This window comes from Ornithorhynchus anatinus, chromosome 21, assembly GCF_004115215.2.
Source record: "Ornithorhynchus anatinus isolate Pmale09 chromosome 21, mOrnAna1.pri.v4, whole genome shotgun sequence".
Taxonomy (NCBI): domain Eukaryota; kingdom Metazoa; phylum Chordata; class Mammalia; order Monotremata; family Ornithorhynchidae; genus Ornithorhynchus; species Ornithorhynchus anatinus.
The window spans coordinates 17814812-17839183 of NC_041748.1; the positions used below are offsets into that span (position 1 = coordinate 17814812).

General features: G+C 45.6%; 1 protein-coding gene across 5 annotated transcripts in view; it reads right to left on the bottom strand.

Annotated features, from left to right (window-relative positions):
• Positions 1-24372, bottom strand: part of SSH1 (slingshot protein phosphatase 1) — a 53658-nt gene that overhangs the window by 23635 nt on the left and 5651 nt on the right. The window contains exons 2-5 of one of the 5 annotated variants that reach the window (XM_029049014.1): positions 23068-23108; positions 7318-7421; positions 3854-3918; positions 1984-2105 (exon numbers count right to left, since the gene is read on the bottom strand). In XM_029049014.1, coding sequence (XP_028904847.1) covers positions 1984-2105; positions 3854-3918; positions 7318-7421; positions 23068-23108 — 332 coding nt within the window. Of the gene's footprint in view, positions 1-1983; positions 2106-3765; positions 3919-7284; positions 7422-11024; positions 11214-23067; positions 23109-24372 lie in introns of those variants that run through there. The other 4 variants (XM_029049015.2, XM_029049019.1, XM_029049018.2 and 1 more) reach the window with 4 other exon arrangements.

Genomic DNA, 24372 nt, shown 5'->3' on the forward strand with positions numbered 1-24372 from the left:
TCCTCCCCAATGCCAACCTATTAACGCTTGGACATGGGGCTCCCCAAGGAGGTGATGGCCCTGTCTGGGCTATCAAAACATCAGTAATAATAATAATAATAATAAATATATGCAATTTATAAAGAGTTTACTATGTCCTGTGCGGTGGGTAGACGAAAGATAATCAGGACACAGTCCCTGTGTCACATTCGGCTCACGGTCAGAGGGAAGTAGAAGGAGTGTTTTATCCCCATTTTACAGATGAAAAAGCTGAGGCCCAGAGAAGTTAAGTGACTTGGGCAAAGTCACCCCACAGGCTGGCAATGGGCCTGGCAGTAGAGCACAGGTATACTAAGCACTGGGGTGGATTTAAGCAAATTGGATTGGACACAGTCCCTGTCCCACAGAGGGCTCACAGTCTTATCCCCCATTTTACAGGTGAGGTAACTGAGGCACAGAGAAGTCAAGTGACTTGCCCAAGGCCACACAGCTGATAAGTGGAGGAGATGAGATTAGAACCCATGACCTTCTGACTCCCAGGCCCGGGCTCTAGCCACTACATCAGTGTGCTTTCCTAAGATCACCCAACTAGAGATCCTTTGAGAGAGGAGTCATCACTCTTTTGAGGAACAAGGGAAAAGAAATTCATGACATGAATCCTTAAAAAACAATTACAAGAAGATGCTGAAAGACAGAGTATTTTAGGGAGAACAAAGTGCCTAGCGGACAGAGCCTGGGCCAGGGAGTCAGAAGGACCTGGGTTCTAATCCCACCACTGCCACTAGTCTGCTGTGACCTTGGACGTGTTACTTCTCTCACCTGTAAAAATGAGGAATATGTCTGCGAGCCCCATGTGGGACAGGGACTGCGTCCAACCTGATAAGCTTGAATCTGCTGCAGTGCTTAGCACAGTACCTGGCAGATAGCAGCGCTTAGCAAATACAATAAAAAACTTCCAGACAAGTGCTTTGTGACTTTTCAAATGTCGTAGTGAACGGATTCTCCTTTGAAACACGATGAGGGGTGAGTCAGTTTAGCACCCATGAGTGAGGTAGCAGCTATGATCTTTAACTCCCTCCTGAAATAATAATAATAATGATGATGATGGTATTTAAGTGCTTACTATGTGCCAAGCACTGTTCTAAGCATTGGGACCCCCAGTGTCCCCACCTAACTTCGGCCCCAGTACCCAGGCTAACTCCTTCCCCGACAAAACTGAAGCCATGTGTTGGGAGCACCCCAAATTCTCCCGCAGACCTCCCCAACTCCCTCCCAACCTCACCTCCACACTTTTATCCTACTCTGCCACCTCACTCTCAAGAGGAAACCTCCCTCCCTCTTTCCAAATCTGCCCCCTCTACCTCTACCTCCGAACCCTTCCCTTCTCATAACAACAATTACTGTGGTATTTGTTCAGTACTTACTGTGTGCTAAGCACTGTTCTAAGGGCTGGGGTAGTTACAAGCTTAAGGGTCGGACACGGTCCCTCGTCACCCCTGGGGCTTGCAGTCTCAATCCCCGTTTTACAGATGAGGTAACTGAGGGCCAGAGAAGTGAATTGACTTGCCCAAGGTCACACAACAGACACATGGTGGAGCAGGGATTAGAACCCAGGTCCCTATGACTTCGAGGCTGGGGCTCTATCCACTAAGCCATGCTGATTGTCCAGCAGCAATTAGCTCGTTGTGAGCACGGAACTTGTCTGTTTATTGTTACAGTGTACTCTCCCAAGGACTAGTACAGTCCTTTGTACCCAGTAAGCACTCAGTAAATACCACTAAATGAATGAATGCTTATGAGCCCCCCATGGAACAGGGACTGTTTCTGACCCACTTAACTCGCATCTGCCCCAGTGCTTAGAACAGCGCTCAACACATAATAATGGCTGAATAAATACCATTAAGAAAAAAGAGGCAAAGAGCAATCTTATTTTGTCATAACTTTCTTCGCCACCTCCCTCGTCGCCCTGCCAGAAGAGGGATCCAATCCCTCCGGGAGACACACCTCTCCTTGCTGGAGAAATCCACTCCCAGCAAGACATTCTCTTCAGTGTCCTGCCGTCCACTGCTGTACACCACCACCATGTAGCGGACGCGGTCTGCCCAGGCGCTTTCCAAACGCACCGCCTGGAACGGAGCCAAAGCAGGAGCTTTCAGCGGACGGGCTCGCGATGGGCCCTCTCCCACCTCCGGCCCCTGGGGAATCCACCACCTTCAACAATGCATGGGAGGTGGAGAGAGGGAAAACAAAGAAACGGAACTCATTTTCACCCTCCCTGTTTCCTTCCCATTCGATTCTGATTATCTAGTGGAGAGATGGAACCCCAAACATCTATTTTAGCATCTGTCTTCCCCGTTAGATCGTAGCATAATTCGATTGTACGCTCCACCGCTTGGTACAGGAAGCATTCAATAAATACCAGTGATTCGTTGGAGAAACAGAGCGGCCTAGGGGGTAGAGCCCGGGCCTGGGAGTCGGAAGGACCCGGGCTCTAATCTTGGCTCTGCCACTTGCTTGCTTTGTGACCTTGGACAAGTCACTTCAACTTCTCTGGGCCTCGGTTACCTCATTTGTAAAAGGTGGATTACGATGGTGAGCCCCATGTGGGACATGGATTGTGTCCAACCTGATTAGTTTGTATCTACCCCAGCGCTTTGTGTCTGCCACACACTAAGTGGTTAATAAATACTATAAAAAAAAGAATAAAAATGATTGATGGTGTGAAGCACTATCATTTAAATAAGGCAAGGCGAAGCGGCAGTACTGGTAAATTCGGTACTCTCCCAAGCGCTTAGTACACTGCCTGGCACATAGTAAGCGCTTAACAAATACCTAAGAAACAAAAAGGGAATAAAAATGATTAATGTACTGAAGGACTATGGTTCAAAGAAGGCAAAGGGACAGTATTGGTAAATTCTGTAATAATAATAATGATGATGGTATTTGTTAAACACTTATGTGTGAAGCACTGTTCTAAACGCTGGGGGAGATACAAGGTGATCAGGCTGTCCCACGTGGGGTTTACAATCTTAATCCCCATTTTACAGATGAGGGAACTGAGGCCCAGAGAAATGAAGTGACTTGCCCAAAGTCACAGAGCTGACAAGCGGCGGAGCCAGTATTAGGACCCATGACCTCTGACTCCCAAGCCCGGGCTCTTTCCACCGAGCCACACTGCTTCTCTAGCCTCCCAGTGCTTAGTTTAGTGTCTGGCACATAGTAAGCACTTAAATACCATAATTATTATTATTAGTAGTATTAATAAAAATTATTACTACTATCATTTAAAGAAGGGAAAGGAACAGTGCTGGGGAATTCTGTACTCTCTCAAGCGCTTAGTACAGTGCACTGCCAATGATGGATTCTGTTGGGGAGCACAGTAAGCTGCCTCTTTTCATTCGTGCCTAAGCCTGAATGCAACTGGGCTCCCAAACTTGGCTACTGTGAGTCGTTCTTTTTTTTTCTTTTTTTTTTTGGTATTTGTTAAGCGCTTACTATGTGCCAGACACTCTACTAAGCCCTGGGGTAGATACAAGCGAATCGGGTTGGGTGCTGTCCCTGTCTCCTGTGGGGCTCACAGTCTTAACCCCCATTTTTACAGATGAGGTCACTGAGGCCCAAAGAAGTGAACTGACATGCTCAAGAGCACACAGCAGACAAGTGGCGGAGCCGGGATTAGAATCCAGGTCCTTCGGACTCCCAGGCCCGGGCTCTATCCACTAGGCCACGCTGCTTCTGTTTCCCGCTTCAGTCCCGGGACTCTCCCCTGCCTGAAAAAGTGCTCACCGACAATTCAGCTCCATAAGGCACCCGAGCCCACAGGCAGAATTATGTCCAACTGGCCCCTCTCTTTAATGAATCCTGCCTGAATTACCAGTTTGATTCTGTCCTCACAGCGCAGAAGATTGATCATTACTTGAAGATGCTGAGGCAGGTCACCTGTTTGAAATCAAGAAGAAAAAGGTTAAAAAAAAAAACCCAATCATATTATTGAGTGCTTACTGGGTGCAGAGCACTGTACTAAGCACTTGGGAGAGGACAACCTAACAGAGCTGAATAGACATGTTATCTGCCCACAACGAGCTTAAAGTCTAGAAGGAAAGACAGACAGTAAATGAATGACAGATATGGGCCTAAGGGTGGTGGGGCTGAGGAAGGGGTGAATAAAGGGTGCAAATCCAAGTTTGAGGGTGATGCAGACGGGAGTGGGAGAAGAGGGAACGAAGGTTTAGTCAGGGAAGGCCTCTTGGAGGAGATGGGCCTTCGATTAAGCTTTGAAGTGGGGGACAGTGGTGGACTGGTGGATATGAAAAGGGAGGGCATTCCAGGCCAGAGGCAGAGCACGGTTGAGAGGTTGGCGGTAAGACGGAAGAAGTGGAGATACAGTGAGTAAGTTGGCCCTGGAGGAGCAAAATGTATGGGCTGGGTTATAGTAGGAAATCAGGGAGGAAAAGAAGGAGGAAACCAGCGAGGTAAGGCAGGAGGGGGCAAGGTGACTGATTGATTTAAAGCCAAGGAGTTTTCCAGTGGATGCAGAGCTGGATGGGCAACCACTGGAGATTCCTGAGGAGTGGGAAAACAAGGACAGAATGTTTTTGGAGGAATAAAAAATGAAAACACTCCCTCTCTGAAGTTAGGAAAGTGAACTGTCTTCCAAGTCTTTGTGCCAACCTGACTTTGTGAGTCTGTGTGATGGAAGCTGGGGAGCAGCCTAAATGGGAGGGAAGATGGAGATTGAAAAACCCCATTTTACAGGTGAGGCACAAAAAAGTCAAGTGACTCACCCAAGTTCACATAACTGTGAAGTGACAAGTGGCAGAGCCAGCATGAGAACCCAGGTCTCCCAACTCGGAGGCCCAAGCTCTTGCCACTGGGATGCTCTGCTTCTCTAATATGGCTGAGGTTTACACATTTCCGAAAGGTGTAACAGCAGCGTGGCCTAGTGGATAGGGTACAGGCCTGGGAGTCGGAAGGACCTGGTTCTAATCCCGGCTCTGCCACTTTTCTGTTACGTGACCTTGGGCAAGTCACTTCACTTCTCTGGGCCTCAGTTATCTCATCTGTAAAATGGGGGTTAAAACTGCGAGCCCCATGTGGGATGTGGCCTGTGTCCTACCTGATCAGCTTGTGTCAAACCCAGGGCTTAGAACAGTGCTCGACACACAGTAAGTGCTTAACACACCATTGTCATCATTACTATTATTTTCCAAAGAGCTGACCACTGTTATTCCCGCTCTCCCCCGTCTCACTCAGGTTTGAAGAAGATGGGAGATTGGATACTTGTCCTTGATCAGGGGACGTGAACTATCCCGTCCCCATTTTACAGATGAAGAAACCGAGGCCCGGAGAAATTAGTGACAAGCCTGATGTCACAGAGTCGGCGGGCGGCAGAGTCAAGACTCAAACCTTGGTCCCCTGGAGTCCTGGCCTCGGACTCTTTCAAGGGGCCACTTATTATCCTGTTTCGCAGGTGGAGACGTTCAATAATAGATGATGGATAAATGAAGGATGAAGCTCGGTCCAGGCACCAAGGCTTCAGGCCCGATCCCCTGCCCAGAGGAACTGATAATAGTGCTAGTGGCTTGCCCAAGGCCACTCAAACTCTCTCACACCTGCAGGTGGTGTTACTGCCGGTGCCCTGGCAGAACACTATAGGCTTCTGGAAGGCTCACCGCATCTTTTAATCCACTTCAACGGGTAACCCAAGAAAAACACTAACCTCCTCACTGCACCTGGATCTCCTCTATCTCACTGCTGACCCCTAGCCCACGACCTGCCCCTGTCCTGGAACGCCTTCCCTCCTCACATCCAACAATCAGTCTCCTCACTTCAAAGCCTTATTGAAGGTGCATCTCCTTCAAGAGGCCCTTCCTTAGCCCAGTGCTCTGCACACACTAAGTGCTCAATAAATACCACCAATTAATTGACTGATTGGAAAGTAAACATAAAAACCTCTGCCTGACAGATGCCATAATAAAAGAGGCATTTGTCCTGACGATCAGATCTTTGCCCTGGGGCCTTTGCTGATCTGTGAATTTGCTGACAGACATAAATCGAGAGGCCTCAGTCTGGCTTTCACACACAGTCTTTGTGTGTTCAAGTGTTTACTGAAACCCAGCACTCGGTACTATACTGTGCTGTCGCCTCATGATTCTCGGCTGAAAATAACCCTGACAACGGACCCCACCCCTCGTCATGCATGAACCCTCCCTCCTGCTCCAGCGTCATCCTGTATTCTTTCATTCAAAGGCTGGAGGGCGAACACGTCACTGACCAACCTTCCTATGGTTTCTTCTGTCCTTCTCGTCCGCATTTCAAGTGCCGTTTCCCCAGGAGAGAGACCACTCCGCCTCAGCCCTCACTTTGGCAAAATCTCGAGGCCTTCCCAGATCCACGTCCCAAGGAGGCTTTTCCTTAAAGCCCCCCTGATTTTGGAGCTACAGAAGCATGCCAGTGAATACAGAATTGTCCTTCAGATGTGGGAGTAGAGGTCACTGATGGAAAAATTCACCGAGGGTGCGGGGGTGGCCGAAAAACCCAATAGGGGATCCACAGTCCAACCATACCTGCCCAAGCACATGTGTACACTTAGACACACATGCACAGGCACACAAAGTCTTTTGTTGAGCTGTCATATCTGTTGTTTGCAGTGCCTGCTGCCGTCTCCGCTTTTGCCTAACTAAAGCTTTAAAGAACAGTTCGTCGAATAAAGCGTGCTTGTGTATGCCACAGGTGATTACACCATCTAGGCTTACCAACAAAGATCACATACATCAGTTCGTATATTATAAACTTGCCTTTCTCAAAGCAAAAAAAGTTAGCGTTTTCTACAGTCTCTTAATAATAACAATAATTTGGGTATTTGTCATGTGTTTACTATGTGCCAGGCAGTATACTATGCGCTGGGGCAGAGACAAGATAATTGGATCGGATCCGGTCCCCGTCTCACGGATGGCTCACAGTCTTAAACCCCATTTTACAGATAAGGTAACTGAGGCAGAGGAAGAGAAGCGACTTGCCCAAGGACATAAAGTAGACAAGGAGTGGAGTCGAAATTAGAACCCAGGTCCTCTGACTCCCGAGCCTGTGCTCTTTCCACTAAGCCACACTGCTTCTCTTAAGGGAACAAAACACCGTTTTCTTGTGGCCTTTACTCCCACATCAAACCATCATTTCCACTACTACTGGGATGCAGTTGGACAGAAGGAGACTTCCTCCGAGCGCAGGAAATAAAACGGAGGGAAAATCTGGGGGACATTGGGGGGTGGGGGTGGAGTTGAAGAGTTGGAGGAGAGAGTGACATACATAGGAAGAGTGCTCTCTAGGACAGCCAATCACCTGCGGGTTTGTGAGGATGCTGAAGGCCTCGATGACCTTGGGGACTGTTGCCTTGCTGTAAAAAGAGAGCGGCTCCTTTCACCATGAAAAAGCTCTCACTCAAGCTGGAAGACACAAAAAGAAAAACAGAATTAGACGTGACGTCGGAGAACATCACCAGAAGGCACTGCCACAGAGAACCTGTAAAGGAAAGGCCGATATTCCAAATATTTCCCCAACGGCAAACTTTTCACCCAGTTCTGCCAAAACCCTTGGCTTCATGGTGCGGTTTGGCTGGAACACTGTGAAGAAGTTTCAGGGGATGTCCGTCACTGACGAGTGCTTCCTTGGAGGTAGGGTGACGGAAGAAGCGGCTTGTGGTATGCCTCAGCTTCAGGGATGCCCGAGCGTTTAGTAGAATGCTCTACACATATTAAGCGCTCAATAAATACCCTTGGTGGATTAATCCACAATTAATCCAGTTTGGAGACTATTTTTAGTCCTTTGCTTTTCTTCCTCTTCCTCCTGATTGCCGGACTCTTGGCCACTTCTCTAATTCTTGGCACCTCCAGGGCAGGGTTGGCATCTAATTGCCATGTGAGTACCTCTTCCCAAAGCTTAGGACGGTGACTTTAATACTATCGCTACCAGGTATGGGGCAAAATTCCAAATTATTGCCTTAAAAAATCGGGGTGTTTGTGCACTTCAAAGATTCGCTACCTTTTTACTCCCATAACCATGTCAGAGATCAGTGATCTGGATTTTTAGCAGTGATCTGTTTTTTTTCCAAATGGTATTTGTTAAGAATTTACGAGGTACAAGGTTCTAGTCTACGCGCTGGGGTAGATACAAGATAATTAGGTTGGACACAGTCCATGTCCCATATGGGGTTTGCGGTCTCTACGTATGTAGGGGGACAGGGACTGAATCCCCATTTTGCAGATGAGGGAACTGAGGCACAGAGAAGTGGCTTGTCTAAAGTCAGATAGCAGACAAGGGGCAGAGCCAGGATTAGAGCACAGGTAAGCTTGTTGTGGGCAGGGAATGTGTCTGTTTATTGTTCTACTGTACTCTCCCAAGCGCTTAGTATGGTGCTCTGCACAATTAAACACTCAATAAATACGACTGAATGAACGAAGTTCCCCTGACTCCCAGGCCCGAGCTCTACCAATTAGGCTACACTGCTTCTCTGCTGCATCTGGCCTGGTTTGGATATCTGTGTCCTTATCTGTCATGAAATAAAAAGAGTTCAACTGTCCCCTTCAGAAATACGATGTCTTTGCTGTGAGGCAGAAAAAGACTTTTGATACTGCCTTTTGACATCAAGCCCCGACCTGACGGCAATAGAAATATAGACAATGGTGAGATAAAATAGGGAAAAAATCTTCACCTCAGCTGCCACTTGCTATCGCGGTTCTAAAATATTTGCCACTAAGGTTTGAGAAGCAGCACGGCCTAGCGGAAGGGGTATGGGGTCTGGAAATAAGAGGATCTGGGTTCTAATCCCGGCTCTGCCCCCTGTCGTCTGTGTGACAACCTTGGGCAAGTCACTTAACTTCTCTGTGCCTCACTTACCCCGCCTGCAAAATGGGGATTCAATACTTGTTCTCCCTCTCACTTGAAGGACTGTGACCTGATGATCTTGTATTTAGCATAGTAGTTAGTACAGTGTTTAGCATGTAATAAGTGCTTAACAAATACCACTATTATTATTATTAAGATTACAGTTTCAAGTGCAAGGGGCAGAAAGCCTAACTCTTTCTTCTCTCCTGTCTCTTCTAGTACTCAACAGGCCAAGGACCATCTAGGTGAAGAGATGGGTACTAATATATATTTTTTAAATGGCATTTGTTAAGTCCTTACTGTGTGCCAGACACTATACTAAGCACTGGGGTAGATACCAGCTAATGAGATTGGACAATATCCATGTCCTACCTGGGGCTCACGGTCTTAATTCCCATTTTACAGATGAGGTAACTGAAGCACCGAGAAGTGAATTGACTTGCACAAGGTCACACAGCAGACAAAAGGCGGAGCTGGGAATTGGAAACCAGATCCTTGTGACTCCCAGGCCCGTGATCTATCCACTAGGCCACACTGCTTCATTGGTATCTTTCAGGGGGGGTAATGTGGCTGCTGAGGGTACTGGGATCACTCAACGCCTTTGACGCTAATTTCCAGTGCAAACTGCAAATTGACTTTTCAGGGTCAATGCCCAAATGAAATCACCTCTGCCTCAGACTAAAAATGAAAACGGAAACAATTTCAGCTAGCTTTCAAGAGTTACTCATGTGCACGGTCACCCAGTGGATAAGTGGCAGAGGCGGGATTAGAACTCAGGCCTCCTGGCTCCCATCCTGTGTTCTTTCCACCAGGCAACCCTGCTTCTCCATCACGGCACAAGGCATCTCAGGTCCAACAGTCAGTTTATACTCAAAGTGGCAGAGGAAAAGGTCTTCAAGCCAACATTAATGTACTTGAACATTTACAGTGCCCTCTGCCTTGGAAGGTTTTATCCCAGATCCCCTTGAATTCCTTTCCATTTCCCGTCCAAAAAAAAGGCAAAAGAATAAGACCACTTTATCTCGTGATTGATTCAAGTCCTGTTTCAGTGTTGGATAGATAAGAATCAGACCCTTTCTCTCCCCGCCTAGAGTAAGTGGGATTCTATTAGCCGGCATCCTCAAACTCTCCATCCCTGTCCGCCAAACAATCGATAGCCCTCTTTTACTGTAAGGGCTAAATTTCCTATCACAAGGCAAGTTGGAAAGCCCCATTATCTAAAGCCTGGGAGACCTCTCTGACCATCTTGGGAGTCTAGGACTGAAAAGGGCACAAAGCCACCCGAGATAATATGACTATCGTGGCTCACGCGCACGGACGAAACAGAGATGGCCCCATCGGCGAACCCGCTGAAGGCAAGAACGAAAATGGTCTTCGTCGCCCTTGCCCCGGATCTCACTCAAGGCCCTATTTCTTCAGCGATATCTGGACACGTGACCCTACTGCTATTTACTACTGGGTCTTCATCCGATTCCCTTTATGAAGCTTCCAATATGGTGGAGCACAGTAAGCCAATTCATCGGCATTTCAAAGCATCCTTTTGATGAAGTTCTGTAAGAAATGCATTTAGGAACCGCCCAGATGTTTTTCTTAAAAAAATAATTCCATTAACACAAACATATACACATATCAACCCCCCCCCCCCATGAAAAAACAAACCTAAGACTTCTATGGTGTGCTATAGGAAGAGTAGGCTTCCTGTGATAGAGCGTTAATGGTTTTTCTGTTAAGGTGCCGCAAAATCTGATCAATCCGCTAAGCCCCCCCAAAAATGAGAAGGGTCTGAATTCACTTTAAGCTCGTCTTGAGAGGGAAAAAAGCAGGATGGGGAGAAGGTGAGAGAGAGAGGTGAGTTTTTCTCCTCTGAAGAACAGTTTCATAAAAGCCAATTTGTACATTCCAAGCACTTAATACAGTGCTCTGCACATAGTAAGCACTCAATAAATACTATTGAATGAACATACTCAAGTTCCCCAACACCAATCACCGCCCTCTCCATAAATGCATGGGATTTTAAGTTTCAGCAAAGACAATCGCAAGAAGAAAATAGAAAAGCCCCATCCGCTGCTTCTCAAAAAAACCCCAACCTCAGAAGTCAATCAGTTACAAGAGCCCCCGGGGAAAAAGTAATGGGGTAGGAGAGAAATTAAGAGGCGTATACATACTAATTTGCACTGGAATTCTCTGAATAACAGAAGGATTGTGCTGGTTCAAGAGAGATGCAGAAGGCAGTGAAATCGAGGAGATTCATAACTCCCAAAATTCACATCCTCTATCTTCTACACCCTTCTTCCTCCTTCCCCTCCTCCTAGCCCTGCCGAAAAATGCAAGCAAGAAAGGTTGCCTGTCACTCCATGAGAGCAGAGAAGTCTCTTGTCTGATGAGGCTACCCCAAGAGGCAAATGTCTCACAGAACACTGTGTCTTCCCTTCTATCTTGGCTTGTAAAGGCACTTGTTCAAGCATTTCCTGATGAAAGAGGCCATTCAAATGGGGGGACGGTGGGGGGAGTTATGGGGGGGTGAACCAGCTGAGGCTCCTCTAATCACTTTCCTCCTCCGTTCTTTTTTTTTTCCAGCCTCTACAAACAATGCAGTGCATACCAGAAAAAAACAACAAACTGGTCTTCCTATTTAAAAAGAAAAAAAAAATCCCAAATAATCTGAATCCCAGTGGGTAAATGTCAATACGCAGGCTGGATTCTGCCTTTTTCCCTCGGCTGCATTTGGACAGGGGGGGTCGCCGCAATTAATATCGGAGATTCCAAAAGCCCGTTACGTTCGTAAAATGCTTCTTGACCTCGGTGTGGTCTCGGCAGGCGTATGGATTTGGGCAGCTAGCGAATGAAATGAGATAACTTCCTCTAGGGGTTGCTACTTTCAGCTCAGTCTCCAGCAGGCTGACTCACGGGTGGCAGGGATGCTATTAGCTAATGACCTTTTGGGAAAATTCAGAGCTGTTGTTTGCTGCTTGCCGGTCTGAACCACATTCCCCACAGCAGAGCTCTTACGAGCTATCCGGCTGCAGACCGATGACTCGATTCCCACACGCGGAAAGGTTCGCGACCACTTGTCTTGGCTGAAAGGAGGAGAGCTTGATTCCTTCATCAGCCTCCCCCTGCCTCCCTCTGGTCACACTCTGAAGAATTCTCCCCACCACGACCTTAGGAATACTTTCAGCTCGAAGGGAGAAAAGTTCTTCTCAGAGAAGCAGCCTAGTGGTTAGAGCCCTGGCCCGGGAGTCAGAAGCACTTGGGTTCTAATCCCGGCTACGCCACTTGTCTGCTGTGTGACCTCGGGCAGATCGGTTCACTTCTCTGTGCCTCTGGTTCCCTCATCTGTAAAATGGAGACTAAGACTCTGAGCCCCATGTGGGACATGGACCGTGTCCAACTTGATCAGCAGGTATCCAGCCCTGTGCTTGAGATGGTGTCTGGCCCATAGTAAGCGCTGAACGAATACCATAAAAATAATAATAATTTCAAAATCTGTGTTCCAAGCCCCATGCTGAGCCAACAAGATAATCAGCTCAGACACAGTCAGCTTCTTCTAATGAAAGCCATTTAGCTTAAAGGCAGGATCTCAGGATAAACTAAGAAGGCGAAGAGCCTGTGTGACACCCGAAGTATCGGTGTTGAACCAATGTAAATAATTTAGATGTGACCCGTTGGAAAAAGATGGAAGATTATGGAAAAATTCATTATTTCCCAAAACAAAGGACTGTGGTACTTTGGACACATTTACAGATAATTATCGCACATCTTTTAAAATAAGTCTCTGTCCCCTCAACACATACAACCTAAGAGTTAGGGAGAGAGGGGATCTTGTCCCCATTTTGCAGATGAGGAAACCAAGGCCCAGAGAGATGAAGGGCCTTGCTCAAGGTCATCACTAACCAAAGACAGAGCTGGGATGACAACCCGGGTCTCCTGAAGGCCAAGCTACATGCTCTTCCACACAACTCGCATCGCAATGAAAAGGACTTTGAAAAAGTTTAACCAGGGATAGCTGAGAAGTTTGCCCAAGGATGGACCTGCCTCTCTGAAGAGTTACTCTCCATTACTGCTCTGGACCCTGTCGGCTCAGTTTTTTAATTATTATTATTTTTGTACTTTTTTTAGGGTCTGCTATGTACCGAACACTGAGGTATTTACATGTTAATCAGATGGGACACAATCCCCGTCCCACATGGGGCTGGTTAGAGGGAAATGTAAGGTTTGCTAAAATGGTAAGCTCACCATGGGCAGGCAATGTGTCTACTAATTCTGTTGTACTGTACTATCCCAAGCGCTTAGTAGAGTGTTCTGCACATAGTAAGCGCTCAATAAATCCACTGATTGATTGGCTGGTACCTCCAAAATCACTTCGATAGATGTTAAGGACAAAATACTCATTATCTTAACACTCTGCTACCACTGTTGGGATACAGGGCACTGGGCTGGATCAACCAATGAATCAATGGGATTTATTGAGCACTTACTGTGTGCAGAGCACTGTACTAAGGGCTTGGGAGGGGTACAATACAACCGAGTTAGTAAATACAGGCATACATTTGTTGTGTTTGAACTGCGAATTCTGCTCCAGCACTTAGAACAGCGCTTGGCACATAGTAAGCGCTTAACAAATACCATAATTATTATTTCCCGGCATTCAGTACAGTGCTCCGCACAAAATAAGCACTTAAAATGCTATTATTATTATTACTGCTCTTAAATGGCTGTTGAAGATCCTCCATAAATATTCAACGAAAAAAGGATATGGAATGTGTTTCCCCTCTTGGTGACACAGACTACAACGTACTCTTCCAAGCGCTTAGTACAGTGTTCTGCATGCGGTAAGTGTTCAATGAACACCCTGATTGATACATTTATATAAAATACAAGCGATTCTGAATTCCTAGGACGACAGGTATTAAATGAGAAATAGGTGTTATAATGTTAGGACAAGGAAAAATGGAACCAGAAGGTTTAGTACAGTGCTCTGCACACGGGTGCACTCAATAAATATGAATGACACATTGCTCAGAGAAGCAGTAAGATCAACTGTATTAATAATAAAAACAGACTGCCTTTCTGGTGGAACATATCGATTTTTAACTCCCTTTCCCCGACCCCCATAATTGCCAGCGTATAACCAGAAGTACACTATTCAAATGCTCAAACTGTAGTAATTATAGTATTTATTAATTGATTACTGTGTGCGGAGCAATGTACTAAAAGTTGGGAGACAAAACACAGGTGGGAATTAAATACGGCCTCTGCCCCTCATCTGGCTGACAATCTAAGACTGGAAGATTCTCCCCGTCTAGAATCTTAGCTCGTTTTGAGCACTAATTGTTATATTGTTATGCTGTATGCTCCAAAAGGCTTAATACAGTCCTCTGCACACAGTATGTGCTCAATAAATACGATGGACTGACCGACAATTCAAGGCTCAATTCTTCACACTTTCCAGAAAAGGGATGGATTAAAGAGCTTAGTACAACGCTCTGCAGACAGTAAGTGCTCAGTAAATACGACTGACTGATTAGGGAGTTAGGTCCAGGAGCTTGGGATCTCTTCTGAAGGCCCTGGGTCCTGATCTGGGTTCTGCCACTTGTCCTCTGTGTGATCTTGGGCAAGTCCCTTCACTTCTCTGTGCCTTAGTTACCTCATCTGTAAAATAGGGATGAAGACTGTGAACCCCATGTTGGACAGGGACTGTGTCCAACCAGGTTTGCTTGGACCCACCCCAGTGCTTAGTACAGTGACTGGCACACAACACTTAAATACCACAATTATGGTTATTATTATTACTCAGACACAACAGACTTGTTGCTGCGGATGCCTGTTCTCATAGGTAATGTGCCATACCTACCAATTTACTATACTATTCAAATGATACTATGAGCCCATCACTGGGCAGGGATTGTCTCTATCTGTTGCCGAATTGTACATTCCAAGCGCTTAGTGCAGTGCACTGCACATATTAAGCGGTCAATAAATACTATTGAGTGAAATGAAACAGACAAAAACAACAAAAAACACTCTGGCCTGCTCTCTGCCTTTGGTTTATCTCTTTGTTTGTTTTCATCTGTTTGCTTCTGTAGCTCTACCACATACTGTGTGACCTTGGGCAACTCACTTCATTTCTCTGGGCCTCAGTTGCCTCATCTGTAAAATGGGGATTAAGAGTGTGAGCCCAATGTGGGTCAGGGATTGTGTCCAATCTGATTAACTTGCATCTACCCCAGTGCTTAGAACAGTGCTTGAAACAGAGTAAGCACTTAACAAGAACCATAATAATAATAATTATTGTCTCATTCCCCTCCTATTCCTTCAGTAAATGTTTACTAATTAGACACAGGGAGTACCTGTTATTCAACCTTGCTTTTCACAGAGGAAAGTATTGATTAGCTGCAAAGACAGATTTTCTTTCTTTTTTTTTTTTAATGATATTTGTTAAGCACTTACTATGTGCCAGGCATTCTACTGAACGCTGAGGTAGATTCATGCTAATCAGGTTAGACACTGTCCATGTCCCACATGGGGCTCATAGTCTCAATTCCCATTTGACAGATGAGGCAACTGAGGCACAGGGAAGTTAAGTGACTTGCCCAAGATCACACAGCAGACAAGTGGCAGAGCTGGGATTAGAACCCAGGTCCTTCTGACTCCCAAGCCCGTGCTCAATCCAATATGTCATGCTGCTTCTCGACTCCTTTCCCGAAACCCTCCTTAAGGAAGCATTCCCACTCTAGAAAAGGAATTACAGGGAAAACTAATCACACTCTCTAAGACTCTCTGTCCACCTAAAAAGCAGTGTGGCCTAATGGAGAGAGCACGGGTTTGGTAGTCAGAAGACCTGGGTTCCATCCCGGTTGTGTTAGCCCAGACGACAGCCGCTGTCTCTGAATTTGCCTAAAATCCCCAACTGCAAAGACCAGGAGAGCTGCATCCTGGTGGACGGTGTCTGAGGGTGAAGGGGGTCACGAGCGAGAAGTACCAAGAAGATTCCACAGAAATGTTTTGGCCACTTTGGCATGTATTGTTTGGCTGCAAAGCGTGGGCTGCTCTCAGAGAGCAGGAATGTCCTAAAGCATTTTGGATTCTGCAAAATAATCAGAGAGCCCAACTCCCAGGCTCTGCTTCATACAAAGAGGCGGAGGCAACTTGTTCCCACAGTTTTCCCATGGAGGGAAAGTTTTTCCGACAGAAGCAAGTCAACTAAGGATGGGCTTTAGCTGAGGTCTGCAGACCTCTGGAGACCTTAGATGATCTTGCATCCATCACAGCGCTTGGAAGAGTGCTTAACACATAGTAAGCACTTAACAAATACAATGATAATAATAATAATGGTCATTTTTATGGCATTTGTTAAACGCTTACATTGTGCCAGGCACTGTTTTAAGCGCTGGAGTAGATACAAGCTAATCAGGATGGACACAGTCTGTCTAATCACAGTCTCAATCCCCGTTTTACAGATGAGGGAACTGAGGCACAAAGAGGTGAAAGTGACTTGACCAAGGTCACAGAGCAGACAAGTGGTGGAGCACATTATAACCCAGGTCCTTCTGCCTCCCGGGCCCGCTGCTTCTCCAAGAAAAAGGGTGGATTGTGATAATTGAGATATCAAAGCTCAACCAGGCCCTCGGGGGTCAGACCAGAATGTCCCTCCACACTGGATGCACTGACAGCACAAAAATCTCTTAGTTTTGAGGTCAGGAAAATAAACATAATGAGCTGGGGAGAATCAATCACTTAATGGCATGCACTGAGCACCAACTGGGTGCGGAGCATTGCAATAAATGCTTAGAAGAGTACAACAGAGTCGGCAGAAATGATCCCTGTCCACAACGAGTTTACAGTCTACAGAATGGTGTCTACCAAGCCCAATATTTTGAAAAGGATCTCGGTTCTAATCCTGGCTCTGCCACCTGTCTGCTGTGTGACCTTGGGTAAGTCATTTCACTTCCCTGGGCCTCAGTTACCTCACCTGGAAAAACGGGATTATGGCCGTGAGCCCCATTTGGGGACTGTTTCCAAACCGATTACCTTATATCTACCCCAGAGCTTAGTACAGTGCTTGGCACATAATAAACGCTTAACAAATACATTTATAAAATAAAGGATTTGAAAAAGGGGCTTTGATATCAAAATCAGATTCCCATAAATCATCCCTCAACCCTCTTGCTGCTTATCTCATTTCTTTCTCTCTCCTCCCTAGCTTGCTCCCGAAAGAATATATCCTTCTCCTCTTACCTCATTTTCAGCCCACTCTTTGCAGGTCTTTTTAAGCCTGGCTTCACCATTAGTGTGAGCTCCTTCCCACTAGACTGTAAGCTCCTTGAGAGCAGGGTTCAAGTCTACCTATGCTACTGTGCACTCCCAAGTACTTCGTACTGTTCTCTGCACAGACTAAAAGTCAATAAATGGCATTGGTTGACTGGGAACAGATCTAGTGTGTCATAGAGTTTACCCGAGGACTTAGAGCACTCGGCGCCCATTGGGTGCTCAATAAATATTCCTGCTGCTTCTGAGCCTCCTCGCCCTCCCTTCCTCTCCTTTCCCCTCAGGAGAAGTCTTGGGGAATTCAACATACCGCCCTTGGACTAAAGCCCTCAGGAGCACAACAATCAGTCCTCAGACTAAAGACCTCAGGGAGCCCAGAACACTGCCCACAGACTAAAGTCTTAATAATAATAATAATAATAATAATGTTGGTATTTGTTAAGCGCTTACTATGTGCCAAGCACTGTTCTAAGCGCTGGGGTAGACACAGGGGAATCAGTTGTCCCACGTGGGGCTCACAGTCTTACTCCCCATTTTACAGATGAGGTAACTGAGGCACAGAGAAGTTAAGTGACTTGCCCAAAGTCACACAGCTGACAAGTGGCCGAGCCGGGATTCGAACCCATGAACTCTGACTCCAAAGCCCGTGCTCTTTCCACGGAGCCAAGCTGCTTCTCTTCAGGAGAGGCCTCAGTACAGTGTCCTCAGACTAAGGTCCTCAGGAGAGGCCTCGGAGAACACCCAATCTGGCATCCCGTGAACCCAGTCTGAACATTCTTCAAAGGTTCAGTGGAAGGTTCAGACAAAGGTTCAAACATTCACTTTTGATTTGACTTCACCCAGCCACCCCCCCACCTTTAAAAAAGGATCCACCTAAATAATAACCAAACTTGCCCCTGGAAGAGCCATTCCATCGTTTTGCTGACCCAGAGTCTAAAGAACATAGTTTTTCATTAAGAGATTCTACCCTCATCGGTGAATCTTTACTTCAGAGCTATCCCCGGGGGGGCCGCGCGGATTGTGAGGGAAAGCTCCCTCCTCCCATCCCTCACCCTCATCACAGAGAAGCACACAATGTGATCCCCTGGCACATGGACGAGGACACCTCATTCGCATTTAAATTTTTGCTGAGTTTTTATGTTGTGCCTCCATCGGGGCAGGATCCCATTTCTGGCTGCTCTATGTGTGTCTGCCATATTATTATACTGCATTCTCCCAAGTGTTCAGTGCATTGCTCTACAGTATGTGCTTGATAAATACTTTTGATCGACTGATTGCCAGGTGTGGAGGACGGGGACCCGAAGACCCTTCAAATCCCCAAGGGGGTTCTCGGCAGGGACTCCCATTGGCCCCGGAGCTTGGGGGAGAATAGGAACCTCACTCCAGCCTTAAAAATGGACAGGGGCCCACAGAGGCTCAGAAGAGAGTGGGAGGAATGAAATCAGGGATGGGAGAATGGAGGGAGGGGGAAGAAGGGAAACCAGGGGACGACATTCAAGACAAATGCACGTGCTGCCAGTATCAATGTCGAGTTCGAAAATAGAAAGCTTAGGCAAATAATCTCACCCCGAAAGATGTTTTAGAAAAAGGATCCCGGTGAGAGGGTGAAGTTTGGACTGGAGAGGGGAAGTTCGGAGGCAGGGAGGTCAGCGAGGAGGCTGAGCGCCTCTAAATCACCAAGACTGCTGAAGCAGTTAGCTGGGAGATCGGAACTGAGTGCTGGGCCCTCTACATATCCAAAACCCTAAATTAGCTCTTCAAACTCAGAAGCCCATGGACGAATTTACACAGCCCTACAGCCACACTCAATCAAAGGAGTTGATTTTAGTTGAAAACATACATCTTTGTGGCTACATGTGACTTAAAAGTGGAAACGTTTAAGGGATGCTCCTCGTGCTTCTACAGAATGACCCCCCGGTGTTTAGTGCAGCGTATAACATTCAGTGTTGCTCCATCAGTAGCGTAACTACTAGACTGGCTACAAGGGCAAGCCTCTTTTCAATAAAATATTTCATTAGCATTCATTTTCCTAGACAGCATCTCAAAAAGCCAAGTGTCATTTTGTACTTGCACCATTTTCCTTCTCCAGCATCAGTTTTAAATGGAACTGAATGTTTCAAGCAAATTCTGGGTTTGTTCCTCCAGACTCAAAGCGTCTACCTACTCTATTGTACTGTCCTCTCCCAAGCATTTAGTACAGTGCTCTGCACACCGTAAGTGCTCAAAAAATGTCACTGGTTGATGAGCCACTGGGATGAACAAGGATAGTTGTCAAAGACCCAAGACAGGCAACAGAAATAAGAAACACACAGATTGTGACACCTGGGTTCTAATCCCAGCTCTGCCACACGTCTGCTGTGTGACTCTGGGCAAGTCACTTCACTTCTCTGGGCCTCAGTTACCTCAACTGTAAAACGGGGATTAGAGTGTGAGCCCCATGTGGGACAGGGACTTTGTCAAACCTGATTAGCTTGTATCTGCCCCAGTGCTTAGAACGGTATATAGTAGGTGTTTAGCAAGTGCCATAATTATTGAATTATTATTATTACAACTGTATGACCTCCTCTCCCAACCTCAAGGTGTTCATCACACTGTATCCAGCCAGATACGTGTTGTTGGATGAACGTCTCCTAATTCGGCTTTCGTGTTCTCCCCGAAACACACAGTGAAAACACATATTTGGGCAGAACTGAGTGTCCTGAAGGCGAGGAGGATTTAGGAGCGAAGGGTAACCAAATCTGTACTTTCTTTAACCAAATCTGGACTTTCTTCACCGCCGGCTTAATCGGCTCTTCCTCTACCCCTTGTCCGTGGACCAGCTCTGAAATGCTACCTTCTCGAGATCTTTTTCCCTCCCTTCCCTTTCCCATACGGCACACCACTGCTCTGTCCATCTTCAAAGTCCTTTTCTTTTAAATTAAAAAATAATCTCTTCCAGGAAGACCTTCCTGACTAACCTCTCACCTCTCCACCCTATTTTACTGGATAATACTGCTTCGGCAATTCTACATCCCCTACTTAACTGAGTTCCCTCTAGGCATTTATGTCTACAGCCTTAATCTCTGCTGCTTCCCTCTACCTGAAATTGATTTTAATGATTCATTGGCTACCTCCCCGCTTGACTGTAAACTCCTTGAGGGCAGGCACTCTACAACTAACTCTACTCTCCAAAGTGCTCATGAGAGGAGAAGCAGCGTGGTCTAGTGGATAGAGTTTGGGCCTGGGAGTCAGAAGAACCTGGGTTCTAAACCCGGCTCTGCCATTTTTCTGCTCTATGACCTTGGACAAGTCACTTCACTTCTCTGTGCCTCAATAACTTCATCTGTAATATGGGAATTAAGGCTGGGAGCCCCACGTGGGACTTGGACTGTGTCCAACCTGATTAATTTCTATCTACCCCAGCACCAAGTACAGTGCCTGACACATAATAAACACACCAAAAACAAAACGCTCTGCATAGTGTAAATGCTCAATGGATATTTCTGATTGATTGGTTCTGTGGAAGCTGGTAATTAAGGAATTGATTACATTACAGGATTCACTCCATGAGATTGAAGAAGCCAACCTTCCCAATTACAATAATATGAAGAAGACACCTTCTCTGTGAATTACCAAGGTATTTATTGGCAATTTTGCTGCTTCTTGGCAAAGGTTCTTCCTCTTAAGCAGGAGCAGGGAGAAAGAGGGATTTTTTTCCACAAGAAACATTTTCTGATTCGGTTTATAAATCATCACCGTTAGGGCTCTAAGATAATTAAAAGGTCAGTAATTAGGATTAATTAAGAATAAACAAAAGAAGTGCTTTTCCCAAGAGACCATTTTAAGCAGAGTGCCATGATTCTCTTCCTGGGTTTTGCAGGTCAAGGCTGCAAGATGGCCTGAGGGATAACCAACCATTTTAAATAATAACTATTATTATTACTGGGGTAATTGTTAACTACTTACTGTATGCCAAGCACCGTTCTAACCACCAGGATAGAAACAAGTTAAACTCTCAGTTTAGGACTGTAAGCTTGTTGTGGGCAGGAAATGTGTCTGTTTATTGTTGCATTGAACTCTTCCAAGTGCTTAGTACAGTGGTCTGCACATAGTAAGCACTCAATAAATATGACTGAATGAATGAATGAGGGAATACAGATATTTAAGCCCCATTTTACAGAGGAGGAAACAGAGGCATAGTTAAGTGACTTGCCCCTACTTACTCTGTGAGCCCCATGTGGGACCTAATGATTTTGTATCTACCCCAGCGCTTAGTACAGTGCTTGGCACAGAATCAGCGCTTAACAACGACCACTAATATAATTATTATTTCCTCTGATTCCTGGGACTGTGCTCTTTCTTCCAGGATCTGTTCCATTTCAATGACTAAAAAGCCGCAGTCTAACCTGTTCTCAAACCTTCTCTGGGACTGGCAGAGAAGATTTACCATTCCCTGCTCTTCCCGCAAAGATCGGTGAATTCCTAAATAAACAGATTTCCAATTTTCTTCCCACCCATTTCAGAGAGAAAAGGCAAAAACGGCTAAAACTGTCCAGCAACCACAACTCCCTTCTGAAACCCAGTCTGTTACTGCCCCCACTTGGAAGTCTTGCCACTGTGAGGACTCAGACATGTCTGACGGTTCTTGGTTGGAGGGGAGCTCAAGAGGCTTTCAGGCAAAGAAATGGATGAAAAAAGAAATTCCAGTTCATGAGAATTCCCAGAAAGGGCTCCTCTACCTCAGTATGGCCCCTGAAATGCAAAACAAATCTGATTCCAAACCATTGAATCCCAGATATCCCACTTGGATTTACACCCTTTATTCACCGCTCCCTCAGCCCCACAACACTTAGGCACATATCCATAATTTATTTATATTAATATCTGTCTTCCCCTCTAGACCGCAAGCCTGTTGTGAGCAAGGAATGTGCCTATCGACTCTGCTACACTGTGATCTCCCAAGTGGTTAGTACAGTGCTCTATGAGCTTGGCCTAGTGAACAGAGCAAAGGCCTGGAAGTCAGAAGGACCTGGGTTCTACTCCCAGCTCTACCACTTGTCTGCTGTGTGACCTCGGGCAAGTCACTTGACCTCTCTGTGCCTCAGTTACCTCATCTGTAAAATGTGGATATGGACTGTGAGCCCCACATGGGAGAGGGACTGTGTCCAACCTCATAACCTTTATCTAACCCAGCTCTTAGAAAAGCATTTGCCATATAATAAGGGCTTAACAAAAACCATTATTATTACTATTATTAAGCACTCAATAAATAAGAGTGATTGACTGATTGATTGACCCAGGCTATAAGCACAATGTTTATCAGAACTAGCCTGAATATTTTCCATCCTCCACATACATTTTAGGTAGATTTCATGCAAAGCCTTGGCAAATTTCTATCACTTGAATATTAGTTCAAAAAACTGCTATTCTTCCTGCTGTCTTCAACGGAATCCTAACCAGATCTCCGAGCACCCATTTCCTCCTCCGAATAATTTTCCTAACATGATAAAACAGACTTTCTCTCTTCAACAAGTACTGCTAAAATCCTGTTGATTACTTCACAAGAAACAAAACTCTTTCAGCGCCCAAAGCCACATAAGAGAGCGTTTTAACTTCTAATTGTGAGAATCCTCCAAAACAGGAAAAGCACAGTTGGTGACAAACTAATCTTACCCTTAACATTACTTAACAAACCTAACCACTGATAGTTATGCTTTGTGGGAGGGCTTCTTTAAAAAATGTGTTGCACATGCAAATTACTTCTGCGGACTGAAAACTACGTTGAGCTAATAACTCTGCAATTTTTTTACAACAGTCTTCTCACTTAATACAGGCACTTCATATCTGTCAAATGCCTTCCTCAGAAGTGAATGAATTACAAAAATCCTGAATTAAGCAGTGAAACACAAGCACTTTGAGATCTGAAGAGAAGTTGAAAATGGATTGAATTACTTTGCTCACCTGAGGTTTAACTTGCGATCTTCATCACTGCCAACCTCCAACTAGGGAAAAAGAGAAAGTTTTATGACATTATTATACACCCCCACCTATGCTCAAGAAAACCAATGTTGCTAGGCTTTTAAATAGTGCTTATACATTTAAAAAAAAATTTTCTCCCAACAGGATAAATCCAAGCATCCTCTTTTACACTAGAATATTCTTCAGTATGGGGCTCATGTGATGAAAGAATGTGAGGATCGTCAAAAAACAAGCTAAAGAATTTACTGCTGATGGGATCTAAATTCACCTGGCTGGTCTCCTGTCCTTTTTAAAAACTTCCATGAAGGAATTTCAGGTTCCCCACATGTGTACTCTTTGAATGCCGCATTGAATCCGACAGTGGGCATCAGTGACAAAAAGGTTATTACTGGAGCTGAGAGATGTTATCGATGTATTCCAATCAAATGTCCCTTTCCCTTCTTCATTAAGTTTGAAGTTGATCCATTTCCTCATCCATGCCCTCAGGAATGGGTTTGGAAACAAAGGCAAGTTGATGAATAAAAAGATAACCTCCACTATCCCATGAATGACATTTTCAGAATAGGATTGCGAGAAGTAGAGAGCCTGTCACTAGCTTTAAAGACCTTCTCGTGCAGCACGGCGTAATGCATAGAATGTGGGCCTGAGAGTCTGAAGGTCACAGGTTCTAATCTGGACTCCGCCGCTAGTCTGCTGTGTGACCTTGGGCAAGTCACCTCACTTCTCTGGGCCTCAGTTACCTCATCTGTAAAATGGGGATCGACACTGAGCTATTGGGACAGTGACTGTGCCCAACCCCATTTGCTTGTTTTCACCCCAGTGCTTAGTACAGTGCCTGGCACATAGTAAGCGCCTAACAGATGCCACAGTTATTAGTATTATTAATAACCTAAAATCATTAAATGTGTATGTAATACACAATGTTCTCAACTGTTGGTTCATTCAAGAAAACCAGAGAAAAGGATGTGTTTTTTAAAAGGAAAAAGGTCAACACTTTCACCCTAAAATGAATGCCCATTCATGCTCGGTAAGTTTTGTTCTTCTTTTATTACCTTTAAAACCAAAATGAGAGAAACAACAACAGGAAGAAAAAAAAACAACTCAGCTCCAGTGGGACTTGGCCAGTTTTTCATATTACACACAAGTACTGACTGAGTGGGAAAGGGAAACTTGGAAAGCAGTGATGGCTGGGAGAGAGATACGGGTTGATCCAGGACAGAAAACGTGTCAGAAGCCGGTGAAAGAGAATATTGGGAAAAGAGAAATAAAAAGGTCAATGCAGGGAGA